This window comes from Mytilus galloprovincialis, chromosome 4 (genome assembly GCF_965363235.1).
Source record: "Mytilus galloprovincialis chromosome 4, xbMytGall1.hap1.1, whole genome shotgun sequence".
NCBI classification, from domain to species: domain Eukaryota; kingdom Metazoa; phylum Mollusca; class Bivalvia; order Mytilida; family Mytilidae; genus Mytilus; species Mytilus galloprovincialis.
Genome location: NC_134841.1, coordinates 47,728,523 through 47,756,521, shown reverse-complemented (window position 1 = coordinate 47,756,521; position 27,999 = coordinate 47,728,523). Strand labels below are relative to the sequence as shown.

General features: G+C 32.2%; 1 protein-coding gene across 5 annotated transcripts; it reads left to right on the top strand.

Annotated features, from left to right (window-relative positions):
- The first annotated feature begins 47 nt into the window (after window positions 1-47).
- Window positions 48-27,651, top strand: LOC143072293 (uncharacterized). 5 transcript variants are annotated; one of them, XM_076247158.1, is made up of 9 exons: window positions 48-379; window positions 7,132-7,683; window positions 9,725-10,288; window positions 12,298-12,396; window positions 15,855-16,157; window positions 17,031-17,225; window positions 22,197-22,469; window positions 24,449-24,592; window positions 25,215-27,651. In XM_076247158.1, the coding sequence occupies exons 2-9, from the start codon at window positions 7,149-7,151 to the stop codon at window positions 26,027-26,029; spliced, it is 2,928 nt and encodes a 975-aa protein (XP_076103273.1). In that variant the 5' UTR covers window positions 48-379; window positions 7,132-7,148; the 3' UTR covers window positions 26,030-27,651. The 5 variants fall into 5 exon arrangements, with proteins under 5 accessions (XP_076103273.1, XP_076103270.1, XP_076103269.1 ...); XM_076247155.1 differs by having other exon boundaries at window positions 1,349-7,683; XM_076247154.1 differs by lacking the exon at window positions 48-379 and having other exon boundaries at window positions 403-7,683.
- Window positions 27,652-27,999: the final 348 nt, after the last annotated feature.

Genomic DNA, 27,999 nt, shown 5'->3' with positions numbered 1-27,999 from the left:
GGACAACTTTACCAGAATACGTTTATTGCAAACTAATGTCTACCTGAATGGAATGAATATTGCAAACTAATGTCTACCTGAATGGAATGAATATTAAATAACGAAAAGTGGTATGAAATACAACAATCCATTAAATGACATATGACGTAGATGTAGGCAACTAAAGATATCCGTATGGCTTTCAACTATGAGAAAAACAAGATATCGTATTGCAGGCTAAACCGAGGTTCCCACAAACCTTACGTGGAAATTATACAGGATTACTGATTTAAAATGAACCACTAGATCATGAATGTATTAACATTGTGAGGCGCTTATAAACTACTTAACTCAGGATAATGAATATACATGAAGTGTCTCAACAGATAATTCAAGCTAAGTATGCATATTCATTCAATATTTCAAATGTAGACCCTTCAGTTTAAAATGCTTGATCAACATGTATAACAGTTGAACAGATAAGGAATGCAAACATTCTGAAAGCTATTAAATTTCTTTTCTTCTCTTGTGTGTCGACATTTGATGTCATTTTTGTACTTTAATGGCCATTACATGCGGTCTCGTGTATAGAAACAATAATACAAATGGTTCTGCAGTAGCAAGCATACATTGACATTCGTTCAGAAATGTTATTTTGTGAAAAGGGGACGAACACCCAATACAAAAATCAAATAGGACTGTTGAACATGGTATACTAATGCATATTATTTGATAAAGTATTTTAGAAATGATTACAAATATTTCAGAGGCAAACAAAATACTTACTGTAGTGTTAATCATACAAATCTAAAAATTAAAGAAAATGCGTAACTGAAATAATTTTTATACATATGAATAATCAGCAAGTCCAATGTCAAGCGGAGTGTATCAAACAGTTTAACGCATACAATTATAAAGCAAAGCACATTACAATATACCAAATTTAAGACATTAAATAATTGATAACCAAACAATCATGACTGAATTGTATAATTATATTTATAAACAAACATATAATTAAAAATCGTTATAATGAAGAGAAAAAGTATTGTCTAATTGTTTTGGAATTTACAATGCGTTCATTACAGCCGCGCTTTGACTATATGGCTGCAAAACTTGTGAAATTTTGATAAAAGATGCTCAATTCACTAGCAATTTAACTAAAAAGTCTTATTTTATTAGAAGTTACGATGATCTATAAATGTCGTCTACGGATTAGAGTACTAGTGTAACCTTTGCTGATTGGTTTACGTCGATGATACGAATGGAAGGCTAAACAAACGTATGTGCGGCCATAGATCAGATATAAACCTCAATGCAAACGACATTCTGTACCAGCATTTTAATCATTCCATCGTTTCTATTACAGTTCGTATCATCGAAAAATTGAACCATAAAACTAACAATCCTCAACTTGCTACGCCTCTCTGTAGAAAACAAGAGGACTACTGGATTCGACAACTGCGACACCATATAGGTGCAATGACAAAATTGATGGTTTGGGTATTCCATCTAGTCCTTCCTGTAGCTCGGTAAATGTGATGAATATTTTCAACTCTACTCCACGACGTAGACGCAGTCATGGTCATCGACATTATACATCACCTACTTTGCATGATGTATCCATTAATGACTTGCTGCCATTTATACAAAAGCCGTTCGGTATTTATCACATTCGCACGAAACTGTATTCATTACCCCTGTCAAAACTGTATTCCCTGTTCAATTTATGTTTGGAAACCACTGTTACAAACCCTCATTCAAACAAATACAAACTAACAGCTATCATTTCGGATATTGCAACTCACAGACGTTTCAAACCAGTTCGCATTGGAAAAGATGAAAAAGAGAAAAGATTTTTTCTTCAACTTTCCTTTGCCAACAAAGTTCTCGATGGCGTCAACTAAGGCAGTATCCTTCATCACAAATTAGTTCATTGGCATAAATCTCCATATTTTTAAGATCAGCCTGTACCAATAATTTTTTTAACCTATACCAAACCAATTGCAACTAACCTTTTCAATTACAAACACGTTTTGCAGGTTCGCAACATTAACGACTTTAAGTTTAAACCTCCTGATTGCACCTGTGCTAGTTGTCAATTCACATATAATCCGGCTGGCTACGTTATTACCGGGAACCTCAACATTGTCAATAACCCTTCCCTGCGACATTTGTTATCCAAAGGTCCGAAATATCGTGAGCATAAATCCATCAATTGGAAATACAACTTAAAAAAATACTGATGGATTCAGTCGAGGATTATGCCAGGCAATGGGCAAAAACGCGAGAAAAAAGGCGTAGATACTCTTTCCAAATGGATCAAGACTGTGAGGTCGTTGATACAAATCCGAATTAAGAAACTAAATTGGTCTATCAATACCCACGCTACGTCAATTTTCAAAGACCAAAATGTTGCAAAACCCTAGTCCTACCTCCAACACAAATATGTTGTTGTCCCCACAAATAAAGCCTCAAACAACATCAGGTTTGATTGTAAATATCATTACATAAACTGCTTGATAAATGAATTAGGTATTGACAATTCACTTTGAAACTCAACATATACCCTCACGACACTTACCAAAAAGGAAATCCTGGATAATCATAGGTCTGTTCAATGTTCCTTTGTAATTTCAACCAAAGAAGAAGAACTGGATCTTCCATCACTGTATGGAGTACCTAAACTACACAAGAGTCCTTACAAACAACGGTATATTGCTGGGTCTTCCAAGTGCTCCACGAAACCTTTTTCTAAATTATTAACATCTATTTTATCAGCAATCAAAGCTGAGCTCCAAAGTTATTGTGAAACTGCCTATTCTAGAGATGGTGTGATTCAGATGTGGATACTAAAAAAATCAAAAGATATTTTAGAGAACATACAATCTAAGACTCTAGCATTAAAACATTCGATTTTTCTACACTTAACACAAGTATTCCCCGTTCCAATCTAAAAGAAAAATTGGTTCATTAAAAAAAATGACAAACGTAGATACAAGTATCTTGTCTTGGGGAGGGATACACCCTTCTCTGTTTGGAATCACTCTGATTCAAAAAAAGATTCTCTGAAACTGACCTTATCAAGATGCTAGATTTCTTGATTGACAACATATTTGTTAAGTTTGGAAGATGAGTTTTTAACAGACTGTCGGAATTCCAATGGGAACCAAGTGTGCCCTTATTCTTTGTTTTAATGAGGCCGACTTCATACAGGAACTTCTTAGGAAGAAAGACAAGAAGTTAGCAATATGCTTTAACTTTACGTTCCGCTATAAAGATGATGTTCTCTCACTAAATAATACAAAGTTTGGTGACTATCTTGAATTAATCTATCCCATCGAGCTAGAGAAAAAGAATACACCAGATACAGTTACTTACGTCTGCCTCATATCTTGACTTACATCTAGAAATTGACAATGAGGGTCGGTTGAAAACAAAACTTTACGACAAAAGAGATGACTTCAGCTTCCCAATTGTGAACTTTTCATTGCTATGTAGCAACATTCCAGCAGCACCTGCATACGAAATATATATCTCCCAATTGATACGAAATCCCAGGCTTGTATTTCCTATCATGATTTACTTGAAAGATAATTGCTGCTCACAAGGGAGCTATTAAACCAAGAGTTTCAAATGGTGAAGTTGAAATCATCTCTTCGTCAATTTTACGGACGCCATCACGAGTTGGTTGACCGTTATGGAATAACCGTTTCACAGATAATATCGGATAGGTTCCTTATGTCGTTACTACAATACCCTTCCCTTTTCACGAATGTGACCTACCGAACTAGACTATTTACCTGATTTGAAATAACATCAGCAACACGACGGGTGCCATATGTGGAGCAGGATCTGCTAACCATTCAGAAGCACCTGAGATCACCCCAAGTTTTTGGTGGGGTTCGTATTGCCTAGTCTTTAGTTTTCTATGTTGGTGTCGTCTGTACTATTATATGTTTGTTTGTCTATTGATTTTTGGCCATGGCTTTGTCAGTTTGTTTTCGATCTATGAGTTTAATTGTCCCTCTGGTATCTTTCGTCCCAATTTTCGATAAAAACTTGTCAGGATACGTTGAAGTTCGAATGGGTAAACAGTGTGTATCTTATTGTCAGCATATATAGATTAAGAATAGTTTTGCAGGGAAACGGATAACCGGATTTATTAAAAGATCGAACTATTATTTAGTATGCGTGAATTAATTTGCATCTTCATGTTCTTGAGATTCATATAAGAGCAAACGCTAATTATGTAATGTGTATCGCTTCTGGCTTGGTCCTTCTTCCTGTGGAAAATACGTTAAGTCGTAATTATTTTCAATGCAGGACCCCTTTAAACATGTTAAAAGATCAAAACTTTTCTTAATCTATATATGTCAATGTATTGATTTTCCGGATAATCAAAGTTGTTTTAAAGTAACTGGTTTGTATAATTTATTTAATATCATTCCTGTTAAAAAAATGTTTCATTTGTATAAGAAATCGGAAAATATTTGAAAATTTAAATATGTTGAATAAGTATATAATGATTTTAAAGGTTTATCACTTAATCGGTTTGCCAAGTTTTATATGTATATGAGTTAATGAGATCTAATAAATAGAAAGGCCTTTAGTCTTTTGTTGAAATGTTTAAATTCGACGTCGTCGCGACATGTTGCTGGTGATCGGGCACTGTGCCAATAATAATTGCACGCCACTCTATAGCAACAGTACAAACAATCGATTTATCAATATTTCGGGTATTTGTTGTTGGAGAAATATTATTTACAAAGTTTTAAGACATTTGTATCTATGATTATATTCTTTTTAGATAATATAAAAACAATTATGTAAACTATAATAATTGCCAATGAGGCAATCATTCAGTAAAGATTGAATGACGTGATAATCACTGTTTGATAAGAAAATGTATTCGATTTTTAAAATTAAGCGTGTGTACAAAAATATGATACGCAAGTTAAAACTGTATAAAATAGAATTCAAGGGCTGTGGAAGAGAAGTGTGAATGCCGATTGACTATCTCAAAGAAAGATATATATATTTGATAACAATACTTATTTATCAATCATCAGTTTCTATTTTAACAAACTTAATTTGAACAATTTGTCACAATAATCCATTCAAATGAATTTGGAAATTATTGACAAATAAGACACTTTAATCAACTATTATTTGTTGATTTGATCTTTGTAAAAACAATCTTTTAAATGAAAGTATAAAACTTGCACATTTTTACATCTGAATGATAAGTTTTAAACATTAATCTTGTTTTTTGTTTGTTTCATTTTGACAGGATATCACGCACGATACATTATTGGATAATAATATATATTACTCATTTCCGTTTTGAGTTTATAAAACCCAATTAACATATCTTATCGTTCTTTTCTCACATTGTTTATCTCTGTGTAATTCAAATAATTTAAATACGAATAGTTAATTACAATATATTTGCAGTATTTGACGAAATGGATTTTTGAAATATGATTCTTGTTTGGATGGCAGTATATATTTTCCGTCCTTTTTCTGTACAAGAACCGGTCTAAACAGTTGTCCAGCCTGTCGTATGCTAACTTATGCCAGTCCAACTAACATGTTATCATGTTAAAGTACGGTACAGGTTATGACTGCATCCATCACTCTCACTTGTTTTCTTTCCTTAAATGCCAATGGCAAATGTACATACATGGTTTTGTTTTTATAAAAAGCATAAACTTCAACATCATGCCTGTTCATTACATTCAATGATAAAATAAAAATAATACTTCACACATTTCTTGCGGCATTATAAGCACTTTCCAGGACTGACGTTCATCATAAACACTCAAAGACCAAAACATTTAAAAACAAGGACTGTTTAAAACGCTAAATTTCAAAAGCTTGGTGATCGAAAGAAACCTGAAAAGAATAGACAAATTCGTTTTAAGTATACTGTGCCTAAGGGCGTTGGAACTTTAGATAATAAATCATGATAATGCTGAGGACCTACTACTGAGCTGATGATACACTCAAGGATTAACAAGTCAACCAGAAACGGTTTCCACCCAGGACTAGTAAATGAAAATAACAACTGTGAAATGTCGTGCTTACGAAGTTGATGATTTTTTTAGAAAGCGATATATAATCCGAAATATATATTCAAACAACGTTTTATTTGCTAAATCGCAGAATAAATATGGAGAAGTAGCAGTTGTCGTCCGTTCCATGAATTTTTTAATAAACACTTATTCATGTCTTTTTATTTTAAGTTTACACACGTTTTACATAATTTTAAAGGCAGTATTTATTGCACTTATAATACAATCAGATGTCCAATAAACTCTTTTATGGAACAAATACTTTAGAGCTTTAAATGTAATTTAATAACAAAGTTGGTCTGTAACAAATATTAGTCAATTGTATTGAATCTTCAAATCGTCACAAAAGTTTGAAGTATAAATAATTCTATGGCATATAGCAGAGATTATATATGTAATTCAATCATTGTTTTATTCTAATGAATCAGATCCTCGTTTATTTAACAATCTGTACGTAAGGCATGGGTTTATAACTAGATTTCTGATAATATATTTTATGGCACAAAATACTTAAGATATTTCTGTACGTAAGATATGGGTTATCCATATTTGTTATACAAAATGTTGGTTGTGCACAGTAGGTGATCGGAAATTGAAAGCCATTTATAAATAAGAAAAGGTGTTGTGATTGACAATAAGAAAAATCTCCAAAAGAGACCGAATGACACTGAAATAATCAAGTATAGAAATCAAGCCTGAAATAGCATTCATGTTTAAAAAAAGACAACTTAAATATTTGAAGAAAAAAAATACTGCTGATCTCAGATGCTCTGGAAGGCTTTACATGTGGCACTCGTCCTTGTACCTGTTTCACTTCATGCAACTTTTTTTGGGGGGTATATAGTTGGCCTGTTGAAAGTTTAAATATATGAACCTATCGAATATAACGTCATTCTCTAGTGGCAGTTTAATTTTGCCCAAACTTCATCCCAGACAACCTCATATTAGACATTGAACGTTAAGCAAACACATCATTCATTCCGTATTCGCCTTTCGAATTATGCATACGTTGACTCAATAAATAAAACATTAAACGTCTTTTTCTTTTGAATGATTTTTTGGGTATATATTTTAGACACAACAACTCGTAATATGTCTGCGACATCCGCAGAAAGACAAGCGGTGCTAGGCAGTTTTGTCCTTAGACTATTTCCACAAGTTATGCAATGGATAATAAAAGAATACATTACTTCAAGAGGACTGACAGAGAAATATAAACAGAAAGACATACGTGCCGCTCTTACGGCTAGTGAAATAGCATTAATGGACAAACTTCCAGATATGGTTGATTTTACAATCGAATTATGCTATAAGATATTACGTTATGAACATTTATTGCCTGAACCAAAGTGTAAGTGGGGGAATGTTCCAAGCGATGAAGACGTTGAAATCACCGATGATATTCAACGAATATTAAATAGAACGAATGAAATTATCAGAATGATGTCCGACGATTTTTCCGAAGACTACTATGAAGAAGTGTGTACTACAACACATGACGTACTAAAGAGGGTAGATAAATTTCTTAATATGAATACCTGTGCAGAATTGTACCACACAATTTGCCAATCAAAATTAAATCCTACTGACATAGTTTCAAAACTAAGGGCAGTCAAGCAGGTCAATGGTATGTATTTTAACATAATACTCGTGTACTTCCACAAGAACAAATTTTGTTGTAAAAAAAAGCTTCAATATTTCTATACGTTACGATACCTAAAATATATCAGCGTAAGAAGGTAAAAAAAAGAAAAAAATAATTCTCAGTTGCATAAGTTCAGGAAAAGGTAGAGACAAAAGGGCATACAACTATAACAAGCATTGCGTAGTGAAACAAAAACTGTGCTACACGAACCTAACAAAAACATTGTTAAACGAAGAAAGGGTCAGCAGCTCCTGCTCTACTTAGACACTTGTCATTTTATTGTGTTTACATCCAGTGATAGGCACCCAATAGGCGGATTGGTCAATTGAAGTCTCATTTATAATCCTAATAAAAAAAGATGTATGAGCTTCTGGATAATTTAAAATTTCGACCTTTTTTTAAATTACTTTTATCAAAACGTCTTAAGGAAATAATCCACAATGCTTTTCAACATAAACATGGTAGCATACGCTACAAATTTATTACTTTTGGATTCCAAACGGCGTTTTTTTTTAATAGTGAACAAAAAGGTAAAACATGCTTTAAAGAGGAACAAGTGATCAGCATGCTGGAGTTTCTAATTTACAACATATTTTTTGAATTTGGAGGTAGACTTTTTCAACAAGTTGTCGGCATTCCTATGGCAACTTAATGTGTGCCTCTTCTTGCCGCCCTCTTTTTATTTTCATATGCATTGGTGTTTCTTTCAGACAGTGGTCAAAAACAAGAGGACCAAAGAAGCCAGGTCGTTTAATTCACATTCAGATATATTAATGATGTTCTTTGGAACTCACAAAATAGAAATAGTTGCTAACTTACAAATTGTAGCTATTTGTAGACATAAATCTTGTTACAAACAAAACTATTTCACGAGTTTATTCTATTACAGAAGTTAAATCATAGTTAAATTGAAATATTAAGGCAGAAGTTTTCTAAATTTTTTTATAATTTGTCCAGTACAAATCATTCTATTTTAAAAAGGCGAAAGGAGTTACACATGCAGCAATAGTTTTCGTCAGAGTGTCCATTTTTTTAATTGCCCGTATACCTAGGTAAGCTACATAGGCCCTTAAGAGCTCGTTAATATCTCAGTTATTGCTATAATTTACTTTTCTATTGCATGGACTGTGATATTGCATTATTTGGGAATACACCCTTTGTTTCTGCATTTCTTCCTTAAACCCAGTAGGCATTTTTAATCTTAACCTTATAATGCAATTGTGCATTCCCTATTTTGTTTTCTAATCATTATATTTTTCGGTAGTTCACTTACAATAACATAGCCATGTTATTGCATTATTTTTAAAGGGTGCATATTTTTGTTTATGTAAATCTTTTTAGACGTTTTTGTTTATCATCGATATTATTTGTGATGCTTTCTTCATAAATTTTGCAAACACAATGTATAAATTGATATCCCTTTCTATTGCAGAACCCTAAATCAAATTTATAAAAAATAATAAATCATCATCACACGATGTAATTCTGCACCTGTTTTTTTTTTTATCTAAATTGTTGAATGTGTTTACCTTTTATAATTATTTAGTGATGTTTGCTAGCAGAACCTCTTTTTTTGTTCAGCAATTTTTGAACGTTAAACGGCATTTGTTTGTTTTAAAATGTACCTAGTACACAAATAGTCTTGATAACTGAACTTTGTACTTTTTTACTGCTACTATGTTAAAACATTACCAGATATTATCTATAGGTTTCATCCAGCATAGAGCCATTGCTATGGAATATATTAACTTAAATCGGTTATTTATAAATTGAACAAGATTGCTACACAGTTCCAGAATGTCCTCATAGTTGAATACATTAGAAATGGAAGAAAAATAATGTAATAGCTCCTATAAAAATTATCAAACTATGAAAATTAATTTGTAAACGGTCTATGAGTACTTATGTATTTCAAACGGACAGAGACATTACAATTTTCCAAAGAGAGAGGGGGGATATTAAATTAAAAGGAAAACTGAAATTACCTTTGATGCATCTCTATAACCTTTTGACTTACTTGCAGTGACACACAATATTCATGAAGTTGATGAGAATAAGGAACATTATTCAAGAATTTCACTGGTTGTCATTGAAAGTTTTCCGAATATGCTCAGAACTGTAATCAAATTAGTTAAAACAGCAAGGGATATGTACAATATGTGCAAACCTTTTATGGAAGACTTTACGTCTCATCAGCAAACTAAACTACAAGAGTTAAATTCATCAAATTCTTATGATTCGTTGGATATTTCAATGATATACAGATTGCTTAAACAATTTTCGCTTATAAAGTCTCCGACAAATAACTGGGGAGGTGTTCCAGGCGAAAAAGATACAGAAGTAGCAGATGACGTAGAACGCATACGCTATTTTAGAAACAAAATAGCTCATATGTGCAGCACAAATATCGGGAAGGTTGAATTCGATAATTACTTCAACCAGTTTCTTGATATTGGTCGTAGAATGGACAAAAACTTCCAAAATACAAACTTTGAAAGTGACATTATTGTACATAAGACGTGCAATATGGATACCCAAATGCAGATAAAATACATGAACTTATTGAAGGAGCTTGAGAACATAAAATGTGAGTCATATATCTAACTTTTAAAAAATCCCTATTGTAAAAATGTGTTTTACTTAATTTGAATAGAAAGTAAATTAACCGAATACCGAACTCAAAAGAAAATTCTAAACGGAAAGTCCTTAAACAAATGGCAAAATGAAAAGCTCAAACACATCTAACGAATGGCAAGTAAGTGATTTTATGGTTTGGTTTGAGTCATGTACTCGTGAATAAAAATACAATAAAAAAAGACTGCTTTTAAGTCTTTGATTCCATTCACATATCAGATAATGCTATGCTATGAGAAGAGTTTAGCTGTCTATATTTTGAATGATTTATTCATATCTCAGTAATTGCAGCTTTTTTCATGTCTTAAAGTCATAAGAAACGAGTGACCAGTGAAAAATAATGTTCTTCCAATCCTTGAACCAATTCATACAAACATCATAAACTTAGTCTTTTGTGCACGAATTTATCATTTTTTTTCGTGTAAATTTCGTATAATTGTAATTTTTTTTTTCAATCGGTCAGTGTTTTTTGTGAAAAAATTAAAGTAATTAAAGTTCGTGTTTTGAAGCCGAAGTTTAACGATTGTCACCTATTTGTCAACAATCGACAAAAAATCAACAAAAAAGCATAGAAATTGAGCACGTGTTTAACATGTAAATTCAGATAATGGACATCCATGCGCATTGTGATCACCGGATTTTTACGAGATGGGTCACACTGAGGTCACTTTGCATACGGCAAATATGTCGGGGGGAATTGCTTCCTGGAAGTAAGCAATTAAAAAAAAGTAAACTTCTTCTAAATATGAATAAATTAAAGAATTTTCTTAAGAAAAAAGTATATGTACATAAGTTTTATAATGAAAACTATCCATTGAGTTATAAAATAACATATGCATTATTTATTTTTTTGATTTGAGGTTTCTTATGACTTTAATAGTAGAGGGTAAAAACAATGAGATGATCACTATACAAGGTAGATGTCGATTGAACTCAGTTTTCTCTTTACGTGGCTTATTACAAGAAAAAACAATAAGATAAGAGAAGTTTAACTCTGATAGTCAGTGTTAGCTCTTCATAGATTGGTGTTTTTTTAAATATGCTCAGAGGTATAATCCAATGCTTATTACGTTAAGTATTATGTACAATATGTGTCTGAATCACTTCTCACTTGATTATCAATAAAAAATACAACAGTTGCAATCGTCAAATACTTATGATGCATAGGATTTATCAATAATATACACATGGTTTAAACATTTAATAAGTTTTTTTTCTTCTAATATGTGGGACGGAGCATCGTTGCAGGATGATTTAAAGTCGAAATGCACATAATATGCAGGAAATTGTTATCTGTATTGTTAGTACATACCATTTAGACTCATTCACCGTCATCGATCGAAAAAAATAGTAAAGTTTTCTATTCGTCTGCTGATAAAAATCTGTCCCTTTTAAGTGTGCTCGCAACATTTATATAAACGTGACAAAAACATTCTTAGTGATATGCAAGGGCAACTTTATACAAGTTACTTCTGATTGAAAATGCTAATATGCTTATCAATATTTAAAAAAGTCAAAAGTGTTCATTAGACAAATTATTATTGTTCATTTTGAACTACGTGGTGTTTTGTAATTTGTTCATGTTTCAATGCCTTATATTTCAGAAAAAATTTGCTTTAATACAGCCGCGTACCATATTCTATATCATTAACTAATATATTTTTCTAGAGGATAATAAGTTACAATGGTAACTTCAGGTGAAATAAAAACTACGATTTATAAATTTCCTGCCTCGATGCGCTTTTCCGAATTTACCTTCCTCATGTATCCTCAAAGGTAAATATCAGGTATTTTGTTATAGATTGAAATTTTTCCACGATATGATATGCTATAAAATATCGAGTTATGACGAAGTTGCTGAAGATGATCATTTAATTGTTAACCGATTGTATTTTGGAAAATCATATCGACAAACTCTAATGTATTTTTATAATGTTCTATGAAAGTTTTTCCATTTTACAGTGAGATACGAAAAAAAGCCAATAAAATTTTTCTGGGGAGACAGCTTTCAAAGAAGTTTGGAAAATCTGAGATCACTTTTACAGAACGAAAAGTTAGAAGGTAATTTTTTGTATATTGTTTTAGTTCTAATTGCTTAAAGAAAAGGTAAAAGTATTAAGATTGTGACCTCCTACAAATTTTTCGTATCCAATCGAACGAAATATGATATTTAAATAGTGATACTCAAAACTATTAGGATATCCTGCAATATGTTACAAAAAAATTGCATCATTACAATTGGCTATTTGTTAGGTTAATGACGACTTTTAAAAAACATATTTCTCTCGATAACTGGGATTTGTATATTCTACAATAAAATTCGAAACATTCACATGCTTCAACTGAACATAATTTTTTGTCGAATTTGTTTCCTCTTTTAGGCGTACAAAAAACTTATGAACGTATGTTGTTAACAGTAGTATGTGTCAATGATGCAATATTTACAATACCGTAAGCGGACCGAAGCAAAGTGAAACATCGAAAATATTTCACAGATTATTGTTATCATAAAAGAAATAGGTCTAAAAGCTCGTAAAAAATCACATCGCTTGGTTGTTTTTTTTTTTTATTAATAAAAATAATTTTTATTATTACACTGCAATTTATCGATTTTATAACAATCGGTATCCGATTGCCGCTCGTAATAGGAGTTTTGATTATACAATAACACAAAAGAGAGTACTACATGATTTATAATTATTATATAAAAAAACATATTCCAATATATCAAATCTCCATTGCACTCGACCGTTTTAACTAAAACAGATTTTATTTTAAATCAACGCCATATATATATATATACAAAGTATATACAAAGTACTATATACATATTATATGGATAAGAAAATAAATATTATAAGGATATATTGTTTGAATGAAAATTTTTATACGGTGATACTTTAACACCGTCCCGACAGAGACTGAATGCATTATATGATCAGGTTTCGGGATCCGGGAAGTCTTTTTTCGAATTTCCGAATGTCGGGAATATTTGTTTCCAACTTTAATAGAGTAACTCGCACGAAAAAAAAAATAAACATACCAAAAAAGCAACAGCTTCAACGGTAAACTAGGACATATATCAACAGAAAACGAATTAAAGAAACTGTCATGCATAAAACAAAAATATGCATGACTGTGTTAATTTGCCTCCGCTGCATTTCTGTGGATTGTCTCATTGGCAATCATACCACATCTTCTTAACTTTTTTAGGTTACGTTTAGGACTTTCCGTTACTAATCTTCAAATACAAAAAATATTTTTACCGGTGTTCACAACATTTCAAGGTTAAATTTATGGCATACATTCTGGTGTGTATACAATTAACGTACGTCCTTGCATTTAATTATCAATATATATTTATATAAATAAACATTTATTAAAAACTAAACAACATATATATATATAGACGAATAATTTATTAGTTCCTCAACAAAACAAGAAAAGAAATAAAGAATTAACACAAGATTTAATCTTTTTTTTTTAATTAATCAGAATATACTTCAAATTGTAATAATAAAATACATATATACATGTATTAATCTAAAATACATTATCGAGTAGAAGGGGCGCAACTCATGGTATCATACCGGTATACTGAACGGATCAAAACAGGGTCTGAAAATTTTGAACGTTCTTTTGTATCCATGGTCTGTTTTGGTCTGACACGGTCTTAACGGGTCTAAACAACCCGCTAGACGATTCAGTCTTTTCCGTCTTGACACGCCTTAACGAACTGATTTACCTGATGAGGCTATCGATCTGAACGGCGACTGAACTATCTTAAATATCTTGACGATTTTTTCTAGCGGTAAATCCAGTCAATCAAGATGTGATCAGACCAAAATGACCGTTTCAGACTGAAATCGTGCTACTAGTGTTAGGGTATCTAGAATAAAATACAGCGAATTTTAGGAGAGACCTACGTTTAATTCTTTTGCCATCACTTGGCGTCCGTCGTCGCCTGTCGTCGTCCGTCGTCATCCGTCTGGTGTAAACTATTTCAACACCTTCTCCTCTGAAATTACTGAACCAATTCCTACCATTTTTAAGCCGAATGATTCTTAGGGTATCTAGAATAAAATACAGCGAATTTTAGGAGAGACCTACGTTTAATTTTTTTGCCATCACTTTGCGTACGTCGTCGGCTGTCGTCGTACGTCGTCATCCGTCTGGTGTAAACTATTTCAACACCTTCCCCTCTGAAACTATTGAACCAATTCCTACCAATTTTAAGCCGAATGATTCTTAGGGTATCTAGAATAAAGTTTGTGTTTTATTTTTGTTTCGCCAAAAAAAATGGCGGCTATGGCTAAAAAAGAACATTGGGGTGAAATGTAATTTTTGGCTTTTATCTCAAAAACCAAAGCATTTTGAGTAAATCTGACAGGGGTAAAAGTGTTCATTATGTGAATTTCTATCAGCCCTGAAATTTTCAGATGAATCTAATAACCCATTATTGGCTTGCTGCTACTAATTTGGTATTTTAAGGACATTTTGCAGTTTTTAGTTATTATTCTAAATACTTTTAATTATAAAGATAAACTGTAAACAGCAAAAATTATCATCAAAGTAAGATCTACAAAGGAGTTCGATTACCAAAATTGTCAATTGACCCCTTAAGAAATTATTGCACTTTAAGGACAATTTTACACAATTTGTTTATCATGTTTTCTAACTTAAAAAAAAATCTTCTCTGAAACTGCGAAACCAATTCCAACCAAACTTAAGATGAATGATCCTTAGGGTATTTAGAATAAATTTTGTGTTTTATTTTGTGTTTCATTAACAAAAAAAAACATAGCCGCCATGGCCAAAAATAGAACCTAGGGGTAAAATGTAGTTTTTGGCTTATATCTACAACACTAAAGCATTAAGAGTTAGTCTGATGTGAAGTAAAATTGTTGATTTGATCAAGTTCTATCAGCCATGGAATTTTCAGATGAATATAGCAACCCATTGTTGGGATGCTGCCACTAGATTGGTAATTTTAAGGAAATATTTGCAGTTTTTGGTTATTATATTTAATATTATTAATGATAAAGATAAACTGTAAACAGCAAATGTTTTCAACAAAGATCTACAAATAGGTTCAATGACCGCAATTGTTAAATTGACCCCTTAAGGAGTTATTGACCTTTAAAGACAATGTTTCACAATTTGTTCACCTAGTTTGCTTTATTTAAAAAAAAATATCACCTTTGAAACTGCTGAATCATTTGAGACAAATTTGGGCTGAAAGAGTTTCAGAGTATCTTGTATAAATTTTATACTTTATTTCCTTGTACGTCAAGAAACATAGCCACTATGGCTAAAATGGAACATAGGAGAAAAAATGCATTTTTTTTGCTTTTGAAGAAAATATGACAGATACAAAGAACATTTAAATTGAGTTTTTTTAAGTCACTCATTAATATATATTGAAGAGCAAAAATAATCATTGATGAAAGATTTAAGCAAAATATTACAGGTGAGCGATTCAGGCTCTTGAGAGCCTCTTGTTTATTTAGTTTTTAAAGATTCTTCTGTTGCAGGAAGAGAGAAAATCCGTATACAGATAATCTTCGAGAACCAATCTGATGGGGAGAAAAATACAAATATACTTAATGCCATTAAAGACGAGATAAATGAAGGTTTAAGTGGGATAGAATTCATATCGGCAACACAGGGGAGTTTAATTGTGAATGTAGATGTATTGCTAGAAATGATGAAAACAGATGAATATTTGCAATCTACTATTGCTTCATTAGTGGAAAAGATTTCGGAACATATTACGCTCTCAACCACTGAAAGGATCGATATTATTTTGTCACATACTGAAGGTATTTTTATTTCCAAAATTGATATGTTATTGATTTATTCTTATATAAAGTCCAGTGTACTGAAGACGATATATAGTTTACAATCATACAGCTTAGATTATGAAAGGTCGAAAACGGTAGTTTATGGGAATTCGGACTGCCACTTGTAAATAAATATGTGTAAGAGGGGTGCCAATTTTGCCTACAAAATGTAACCTACTGACCCTTCAAAGAGTTGTTTGAATGGTTTCTGACCAGCTAAACGAGTTGTGCAATCACACAACACGAGGCAAGGGTATTAACCATTTCATTTGAACAAAACTGTGCACCTACCGGAATGAACTGAAGTATTAATTCATGTCAAACAATTAATATTGTGTAAACTATACTCCAGCTTAGCTTTTTCATTATAACGGATGTGATGAGTAATTGCAATAAGGATAAGGACAGTGTATGCAAATACATAATGGGAAGTGATGTAGGGGTTATTATAAAGTTACACAAAAAAATGAACTCCGAGGAAAAATCAAAAACTCAAACACATCAAACGAATGGACAACAACTGTAATATTCCTGATGTGATACAGGCAAGTGAACGGCCTTGAATGTAGACAAATCACCATATAAAGGAAATTTCAAACATAAAAGTATCATCTTTGTGAAGAATGCATACATTAATAATATTTAGGGTATTAAAAATATTCCAGTACCAGCTTTCAGAAAATAAATAAAATCTGCATGCATGACATGATTATTAAGCACAACATGCTGAAAACGCGTATTTAGGAACTATATCTAGAATGACAATACTCCGTATTTTAACTGATAATTATACTATAACGTCCAAACTAGATGTTTTACTTATTCAACTTTCCAAGTATTGATGTATTCCAGAGTTTTCAACATGGACTACAACACTAGAGAGTGCAAACCCAATTTACCTTGACTTTAATATTGAGGCTAGGTTACTTAAAACCGATGATCAATTGAGAGAACACCTTAGCAAACTATATGAAACCATTTCTAAAAATGGCAAAGGAATGACAACACACTCCGACATTTCTGCAAGACTCCTTCCTATAAATCTTGGTAACTAGTTTGTTGGTATTGGTTTATTATTTACAAATATATAGTATTCTTGTAAGTACCAGGTGAAAAAGTAAAGGGTAGTCTTCTTAAAGCATATTGGTCAAATTTTGGAATAATAAAAAAAAAATCGTTATCAACTTTTACAATAAGTTTGAACGGTGTATATGAATTACTGCGATACTGTGGATATTATTCATTGCGGACTGATGATGATTATAAAACTAGTAATTCGGAACACATTGATTAATAATGTGAAGCCATATGCAGTGTTGTGAGAGTACTTCATATTGCATGGACTATCATATCAAAATTAAGTATACCATTACTTTCCTGTTGCAGACGTTAACCCGTAATGAATCAAGATCGACCATTCTTACCAAACATATCTTTTGTATTTATTTTGATTTTGGTTTCTACCAGAATACGTATGAACTACAGTGGAGATCACTTCTAACCTCTCATTAAATCTGTCAGAATCTGTTAGAACTGTTCTAGGACAGTACGTAGAACTGTCAGTTTGACACCTTTTAGTCAGTTCTAGCTAAAACAGTTCTAACCTAAAACTGATTTGGTCAGTTCTACCTAGAACTGATTTGGACAGTTCTACCTAGAACTGATCCTTACAGTTCTACCCTAGAACAGTTTCAGACAGTTTCAGCTAGAACTGACCAAATCTTTGGTCAGTTCTACTTCTAGAACAGTTCTACGGTTAGAATTGATTTCAAATTCTACGGCTAGAATTGATTTATTAATTCTACGGCTAGAATTGATTTATAAATTTTACGGCTAAAATTGATTTATAAATAATTTATATTTTTTAAGAACTCTTTGTCTATATATATAAATGTTTCAGTAAAATAGCGATTAATATTATATAGAGTTTTGCTATTTATAAATTGTTGCCGGTTTTATTTCAGATTTATAATCGGCAAAAGAACATGTTTAACCTCGCCATATTCTGCATGTATGTGCCTGTTCCACGTCAGTAGCCTGTAATTCAGTGATTTTCTTTGGTTGATGTGTTACATAAATTTTTTGTTTTTCTTTCATTTTTTGTACATAAATTAGGCCGTTAGTATTAGGAGGGGGGAGGGGCATTAATATTTGAATTGTTTTACATTTGTCATTCCGGGAGTCAGGATGGCTAGTTATCACATAACAAAATTATCTGACCTCATTAACTAAACGTAATAACTTGTTTTCGAATCCACAAATGAGTTATCTGTTTACAAGTAGTTTTCATACCTCGGACGGACCTGTTTAACAAAAATCTTTTGACCGCATCAATCTAAACTGACATTTATATTTACTTTTTCTTTCTGCAAATATATATAGCTCCACAGATGCACAGTACTTCAGTTATAATTTTATGTCTAGAGGGACTGTAATATACAAGTTACAGGAATATTGGAAAACAATTTTGTTCGCATCAATTTACATTGTATAGTGCCAGCATACGGTGGCGGATCCAGCCATTTTAAAAAAGGGGGTGGTGTTCCCAACCAAGGAGTAAAAAAAGTGGGGGTCCAACTATATGCTCCCATTCAAATGCATTGATCTTACAAAAAAATGGGACCCCCCCCCTGGATCCGCAAATGAGCATGTCCTCCATGTCCTCTTTTTATTCAAAATATTGAATCATAAACAAATATCAGTAGTTTAAATACTTCAGACTGAGTCGTGTAATAAAATCTTTTGACCGCATCAACCAAAACTTACCATATTTGCTCTTTTTTTTATGTAAATCTATATAGCTGCACAGTAATTCAGTTATAATTTTAGGTCAAGAGGGACTGTAGTATGTAAATAACTGCAATATTGGAAATCATCGACCACCAAAAATAAATTCGCATCCATTGAGTGCCAGCATTTCCTACTTTTATTTAAAATATCGCGTCAGAAACAAATATCAGTAGTTTTCATACATGTACCTCAGACTGACTGGTATAACAAAATTATTTGTCAGCATCAACCAAAACTGACGACATTTACATTTTATTATGTACGTGATGTAAATCTTAATAGTCACAAAGTAAATCACTTATATTTTTATATTAGGATGGATTGTTTAATATAAATGAAAGCAGTATTGGAAAACAAAATTAATATGGTCGCATCAGTTAATAGTTCCAGCATGTCCTCTTTTTAATCAAAATTTTGAATCGTAGACTAATTTCAGTAGTTTTGATATCTCAGACTGACTCATATAACAAAATTATTTGTCCGCATCAACCAAAACTGACCATATTTGACAGCATCAACCAAAACTGACTATATGTGACAGCATCAACCAAAACTGACCATGTTTACACTTTATTATGTAAATCTTAATATATATATAGCCGCATAGTAAATCACTTATAGTTACGTATACATATCACGATGGATTGTATAATTCAAATGACAGCAATATTGGAACACATTCATACATGTATTGGCAACAAAAAAAAATCCGCATCAATTTAGAGTACCAGCAATTCCTCTTTTTATTCAAAATATTGAACATGTTGAATTGTAAACAAATTTCAGTAGTTTCAATATATCAGACTGAGTCGTGTTAACAAAAATATTTGACCGCATCAACCAAAACTGAACATATTTACACTTTATCATGTAAATATATATGGCCTCATTGTAAACCAATAATATTTCTATGTCAGGATGGATTGTATGATAAAAAAGACACCAACTTTGGAACACAAAACACCTTATTGCTAATCCCGGCTGACCATGTGCTGACCAGGCCGCTTGAACTTTTGAAGCATACAACAATCACTTTTCCATTGTGGCGTCAGATATTTTGTTTTATGATGTCAAAATTTTACGGGAACCTGTGTGATATCCAGTTATGGCGGACAAATAGCGATACGGTGTATTTATACCATATCTAAGATTTAGCACGCCGTTATTTCCTCTCTGTATCCATAATAATGAACCGTCACTAAAGTGACTTTTTAAGTCAGTAGTTTGTGATGGTTTTTTTAAACAACACTAATAATAATAAAATTTTAACGGCATCATCAAACACTCACACGACTGATTCATATACTTTATTTTAAAATAAAAAGTACATGTATGGGAAGTTCTCTTCTTTGAATAGTATACTGTTAATATAATTTGAAGAAGGCAAAGAAAAATGCATGATTTTGTTTGTAGCCGAACGTCCAGGGGCAAATGTTTCATTTAAGTTCAGATCGAGTATATTTTTCTGACGTTCCAGACTCCCAGATATCATTTATAATCGTTATGGATAAGTCTGGCTTAATTGACGAGATGGTGCAAATGTAGTTTTTTACGTTATATACAAAGCTTTTTCATTAATATCCCATAATTCATCCACAGAACAATTTTCGTTTGAACATTTGTCAAAACAGAATCTTAAATCATGAATGTAAATCCAAGGCAAACAAGGTAAATAACTATTAAAATTCCATGAATTAAATGTAGAGTTATATTTAGGAAGAGCCTGTTAAAAACGGGGAACGAAGAAACGTAAACAATGATGTTTCATATGCAATCTTATAAAAATATTTCTCCGATGAGTTGGATAACCTCTCTATCCACTTCGATATTTATACATGTAACGTTTGATCAGCAAAAAATATAGAAAATCTGCTATTATCATGATTATATAGCAAAGTAATTGGAAGTGATTTTTTTATTCTATATTATAAAGCGCCCTTACTGCAGTGACATCATTTAGAACTGTTCTACAGTCCTGACTGATTTAGTCAGTTCTGCGGACAGTTCTACGGTTAGAACTGATTTGGACATTTCTACCTAGAACAGTTTTAGACAGTTCTACCTAGACCTGATTTAGTCAGTTCTACCTAGAACTGATTCTGACAGTTCTACTTAGAACAGTTCTAGGGTAGAACTGTTCTAGGTAGAACAGTTCTATGACAGATTATTCTGACAGTTCTAATGAAAAGTTAGAAGTGATCTCCATTGTAGTTGCCACTAGACGTTACACAACAAACAATAAATGAATCGCATATCCAATTTAATCTGTGATTTCTGTAATTCTTCAACATTCAAATCATTACTGACTGAACATTTTTTTTATCAGAGTTTTAGTAAATATGTGCTGTATGAGTTTTGTGTAATTTTAAGGGGTTTCTCTATTAATGGTAGGACTTTATCTTACTTCAATATAATGTGTAACAAAGAGCTATATTTTTAAACATATGTGATTTTTGTAGTATTATTCAATCCATACATATATATAGGGGGAGGGAAGTATTAATGTCTGCATTTTCATGTCTATATTTAAATAAGGGACTCTAATATTTAAAACGAGACAGGAAAATTCTGTGAAACTGATTTGATTATCTTTTCATTTCTTGTATTTTCTGGAAAACTCGTAAGTCCATTGAACTGTTTCTTTTTTGAGAACAGAAGGCAAAGTATTGAATAATTTATGTTAATACCTAAATTTGAGTCATTTCCTTGAAAGAAAAGTTATATTTTAAAGTTGCTATCGTTATCTTTTAATAGTTTAAAACTATTTATTTGGCCTATAAAATACAAAGTAGCTATAAAAGTTTTTGAATTTTATAAGGTAAAGGACCTTAATATTTTATTTTAAAGATGTTTGAAAACAAATTTTCTGAAGTTTTTGAGTGTTTTTTTTCTTTAGTAATAGAAGTTTTCAGTCATGTTTGGATAAGATTGTTTTTAAAAGAGCTGACAGCCTGTGACTCTTTTCTAAAAATCTTATGACGATTAAAATTGATAGTAAGTTCAGGTCTTTTTTGTGAAAAGATCGGCAGTGGTAGTTATTATTTTTATAAAGAGTTATTGAGGCTTTGTTTGTGATAAATTAAAATATTAATGTTTTGTTTTCAGAACACCATTGCACAAAATATTGGTTAATTTTGAGAAGTTACAACTAAATTGCTTGTTTAATAAGACGAATAAAACGATAATTGTTGTTATAAAATAAAAGTTAGAATGATTTCGTATTATTAGGTTATCAAGGATACCAGCAACAAAGTTATCAGCAGGGAGGTGCTAACCCATATGGTTCATGGCCAGCTACAACACAACCTGGTCATCCATCTGCAGGAGGACAACCAGGGAGACCAGGACAGCCACCATCAATTGAGGCACCATATGATGAAGGATATAGACAATCGCGAGCAGGCCTACTATCGTCTCTGGCGTTCTCAGCTCCCGGGGGACAGGCACCACACCCTACATCTCCCCAGACGGGGGCACCTCCAAGACATTATGGAGATTATAGTAAGGAATTCAGTCTTTTATAGCCTTGCCATTTTATAGGTGGGGTTTATAAGGATACCAATCCATGAACGTTTGTCCAGCCTTCCATTTTTCTCTCATTTGAAATTCAGCTTTTTTCAGGCAAATGTTTTGGCTGCAGATAATGGTTTAATCTTTGGGACATTAGTGTACAAGTTTGGCAAAAAAAAATGTTCAATACTGGTATTGACCAGGTGGGTTGTATATACTAGCAAATACTAGTCAATTGAAATTTAGATAGAATGTTACTTGATGATTAAACAGATATAGTCGTAGAACAGAAAGTCACATATTTACATCATTGCATTTGGAACTGATATTTAATTTAAAGTGTTGGAATATATAAGGGAAAATCCTTGAAGTAAATCCATGTACAGTTTATTAATTGCATTTCTGTAATGACCACAATTGTGTTAGGGGAAGAGAAATGTGGTATTCTTTCCACTGACAGTGAAATCATTGCCAAGATGGGTGTCTGTTTGGTTGTTCTGGATGTATAAATATGCAGTCAGAAGTAGGATGTAAAATGTAATGCCTAATGTATAGAAATGTCATGTTCTTTCCAACAACTCTGAGAGTTTGTTACAGTGTAGGTTGCCTTTTACAAAACAAATTTATATTCCCTATCCAATATGACCTCATTTTCTAGTGGCATGCTAAATTTCCTACTATTCATCCTAGAAGACTCATATTGCTTGAACTATTTATTGTTGTAAATAAACTCATCATAGATCCAGGACTAAATTTTGTACATACGCCAGACGCGCTTTTTGTCTACAAAAGACTCATTAGTGACGCTCGAATCCAAAAAAGTTAAAATGGCCAAAGAAAGTACGAAGTTGAAGAGCATTGAGAATCAAAATTCCTTAAAGTTTTGCCAAATCCAGCGAAGGTATTCTATGCCTGAGGTAAAAAATTGTTTATTGGTTTTTGCCCTGAACATGCATTGCAATTTTTATACCCCCACAAAAAATTTGCAACATTGTCGTCTGAAGACACATTTTCTTCTGGACAATAAGTTTATTTACAATGTAAGAATCTCAATGAAACTAGCAAGAAGGTTAAATATCACAAAAAGAAGGTTGGAATAGATTTTGGGGGTTATGGTACCAACAGTTGAGAAACAAGATACCAAAATAAGCATTTTTCTAGCTTCCAGACAATAACTTGTGTTTAAGTGTATGGATCTCTCTAAAATTTTACAAGGTTCCATATACAACGTTTCACAAAGGGAATGCTCTGATTGTGTTTGGGGGATTTACTCCAAGGGGATTGGGGGGTGGGGGGGGGGGGTGGGAGGTGGGTGTCATATTGTTTACTTCGAAATTTTTAAAAAGAAATCTTTAATTACACAGAATTACACAATTGATATCTACGATCTTAGACCACATCTATTTTGTGTCAGTTACCTTGGTCGTATCAGGCTGCGCTTGGCGAAGTATTTCATTATCACTGGAACTTTCGAAAACAGCAATCAATCAATCACCTTAATTTTGGAAAGTATTCAAATTTGTATAATGTCAAAATATTAGAGTTATGCCTATTGTATCAAAGATAAAATTACAAAATTCATACAATTCTTCCCAAAAGTCTAAATATAGGGAAATGTTTGATCTGACAGTATCAATTAACATGAAATTTAAAAATTGTTATTGAAACAGTGTTGGTGTCTGCCTTCAAACGTTCTAATAAATTAATGCATTATTGTAGCCATTTAGTGTATTCCAGATATGTGACTTTTAGAACCCCTACCTACTTCCAAATATCAAATTTCTTCTCCATTTCTCCATTGTCTAAGTTACATCAAATGGAAAAGTCTCTAAAACAATTTCAAGTACATAGGATAAGGATAGCTTTATTAGTTTCAGTTGCTTTTGTTTTGTTATTATTTGTTTTTAAAATTTCTATTGCATTTGTCAACTGTTTTGTTGTAATACCTGAAGCCTGTATTTTATTTTCAGGTTCTCCACAGCCAGGTAAGCCAGCTTCAGCTCCTGGGGCCCCAGGCTACAGTAGTTATGGTTCATATGGTGGACAGGCACCAGAGGCAGATCATTATGGCCAGCCCCAACCGGGTTCACAACCCCTTCATGTTTCAGCACCAGGTATTTTATGAATCTAACTTTTCAGTCTTATTATTTGATATTATTTAACAGATAAACAGGTGTTTACATTAAAATAACAAACGATTTTTGTTTGCTTACTGTTTCTAGCATTAAAACAAATAAATGAAAAGAGCTTACAAAATTGTTCAAAGAAACCAGGCTTCTAATATTGTAAGGCAGGCATGTGTTTTGTATACAAAAGACTCATTAGTGGCGCTGAATTAAAACAATTAAGGACCATATAAAGAACGATTGAAGTTCATTCAGGATAAAAAAATCAAAAAGGTTTAACTAAGACAGCTTGGGTAATCTGTTCCTAAATTTCAATTACTCCAGGTCATTTGAAAATAAAACATGTATTTTTCCACTAGTGTAAGTACATGCCAAATCTTCAGATGATACAATATCCTTAAATAGCATGACGTAATAGTAAAAGGACAGATTGACTTAAAAAACCTAGTATAAATGAATTTCTATTTTAAAAATAGCTAAAAGAGAATTGATGGTTCATGCAACAATGTAACAGTAATAAAAACAGGTCTGGCATATTTGTTTTTCGAAAATGTTTTGTTAGAAATTAGGGTATAGTTTTCTTACTGGAACTTTCATATTTGTCTTGCAGGGGCTTCGTTTACTCAAGCTCAAGCAGCCGTCGGAGACGACATACCTGTCTCTGCCACTTTTCGCAAACACGTAGACATCAAATCCAAAGAGAATAAATCGCAGGACATCAAAGACTGTATAAAAATAGGCAATATGTTACTGTTTACTGAGCAAGATAAAAATCAACTCATTATTTATAATGCAGATGGAACTTTGGAACGTACTTTTCATCTGGATTATAAACCTTGGTTTTTAACGGAGATCAACAGAAACACTGTGGCAGTATCGTGTACAAGTGCTAAAACTGTATTGATAATAAACATAGATACAGGCTCTGTCAACGATAAAATTAGAACAAAGGATTTCTGCTTTGGAATATCATACAATGATTATCTCTATGTAATGGTTGGATCTAGTAACAAAAAGTCATTACTTTGTGTGATGGACTTAGCTGGCAAAGTAATACGTACCTTAGAATCAGTCCATAGCTGCCATATTACAGTGCACAAAAACATGCTGGTTTGTATAGAAGACAATAAATTAATACGCTGTTTTTCTTTAGACGGAAAAGTTATTTGGGAGTTTCAAGAAGACATATATAAACGTTTACGTCGTGTGACAACAGACAATGAAGGAAATGTGTATGTCACTAATGAAGATACTAACGTTGTATTAGTTGTATCTAAAGACGGAAAGCAGTGTAAAGAAATTCTCACGGAGTCAGATGGGATGGACATGCCAGCTGGAATTCATTTTGATAAAAATGAAAACATTCTCATGATTTGTAGTGACCGAGATGCTTGGCTTTTTGACATCATCAAGAACAAAAAGTAAACTTGTAAAGCTTATTCTTTTAATTTGTTGCGTTTTAGTTCATTAAAATGAATTTGTCATAATGGATTAATAGACTTACCAAAGAAAATATGTATCCCATAGTTGCTCATTTAATTATTTTATAAGTAATCATTCAACATATAAATTTAAATTTTAATTTCAGTATTTTTTTGGTGCAAAAGTCTTGGTGATGTAACAAACATCGCACGATTATTGACAATTTATTTCTCTTACGACCAATTAAAGATGCAAGTCATTGCGATAGGAATTTGTAGTTTATGTGAGGAATCTCCCACGATTTTTGGTTGACAGTAGGCTTTAGATTAATCCTGGTTATAGATCCTCTTTCAATTTAATTCATACATTTATTGACCAACATTGGCTAGTTTTGATTAGGTTTTTTTTTATCGAATATCAAGCGAAATATTTGAATTGAAACGTACAGAGTGAATTATTTCGACAATGTTTAGATTTTAATTGAAACAGTATGATTTGTTTCGTGTTTAAATTTAACGGAGTTAAGGTTGTCAGTATGTGAATATTAGATCTGATTACTCTGCATATTACTTATCAATCTTTTGATACGACGGGTGCAACATCCGGAGCAGGATCTGCTTACCATTCTTGAGTATGTTATCATCCATTTTTTATGGGGTTCATGTTGCCTGATTTTTTTTCTATGTTGTGTTTTTGTGTTGTTTTTTAGTCATGGCGTTGTCAGTTTATTCTAAATTTTAGGTTTAAATGTTCCTCAGGTATCTAACGCACCTCTTTGGTAATAGTTACTTAAACAGTTTTAAGAGTTAATGTCTGTTCGAGGTCAGACACCTTTTTTAACATTTAAAAGTTTCGGTTTTTGATTTAAACTTTACGATTTTCATGATGTTACAATTAGAACTCGAGTCGTATTATTTAGGAAAATTTACAATGAAAAAGAAACACACAGTTCACTAACATCCTTTATTAATATCTGCCGAGTACCTTGTATGATAGACTATTTACTGTGTATCGTGTATGCAGTTCATTCAATTATTTTAATATGTTTCTTTACTTAATACTGAGAATATCCACTCTACACTTTATTTTTTATAAACAATATTTTCTGTTAAATCAAAAATGGTTCTTAAAGGGAAAAAATGTTTTTTTTTTTTTCATGATAATGAAAGATTCATAAGATTGTGCCTTCTTAAATATAAATGGGTTAATTAAGAATAAACCCACTTGTTCTTAGCTTTATACCTCTCTATGTCAAATTTTGCGAGCTAAAGCAATCATACATATTGTGTCTTGATTTAGATAAATTGTCATTCTATGTAAAATAAAATGTACTTTAGCCTGACTTGTGCTGATAAACTGAACATACATCAAACTGCACATAATACGGTACTTGTACCTGAAAGTTAAAAGGTACATAAACAGACACTTCTTACCTCAGCAACAGGAAAATTATGCCTTCTCATTTTAATTTCATATTCAAACATGGTTCTACTGCGAACGAAATTTCTTAAGCTACCATATGATTTCAAAATTACCCCAAAAATGTCTCAACTCCAAAGCTATAGCTATGCGTATGTGTTAAATATATACTAACTTATTATACATTATTTTTGAGAGGTTCTGAATTATTGTTCTGTACCTAACATCAAACATAGTATAATGACGTCTGCCTTACCTTATTTCATTATAGTTCTAATTATAGAAAAAACACAAACTTATGTCAGAACTTTTAATTCACTGAATTTAAGTTATTCGACACTTTGTATCATAGATATAGGAAGATGTGGTGTAAGTGCCAATGAGACAACTCTCCATCCAAATAACAATTTATAAAAGTGAACCATTATAGTTCAATGTACGGCCTTCAACACGGAACCTTGGCTCACACCGAACAACATGCTATAGAGGGCCCCAAAATTACTAGTGTAAAACCATTCAAACGGGAAAACCAACGGTCTAATCTATAAAAAACA

Bases quoted from the DNA above. Each gene is read 5' to 3' on its own strand.
- LOC143072293 (XM_076247155.1), top strand. From the start codon at position 7,107: ATGATTTTTTGGGTATATATTTTAGACACAACAACTCGTAATATGTCT. The intron at 17,226-22,196 runs GTAACTAGTTTG...TCGTATTATTAG, and splicing joins ACTCCTTCCTATAAATCTTG to GTTATCAAGGATACCAGCAA. The intron at 24,593-25,214 runs GTATTTTATGAA...TTTGTCTTGCAG, and splicing joins CCTTCATGTTTCAGCACCAG to GGGCTTCGTTTACTCAAGCT.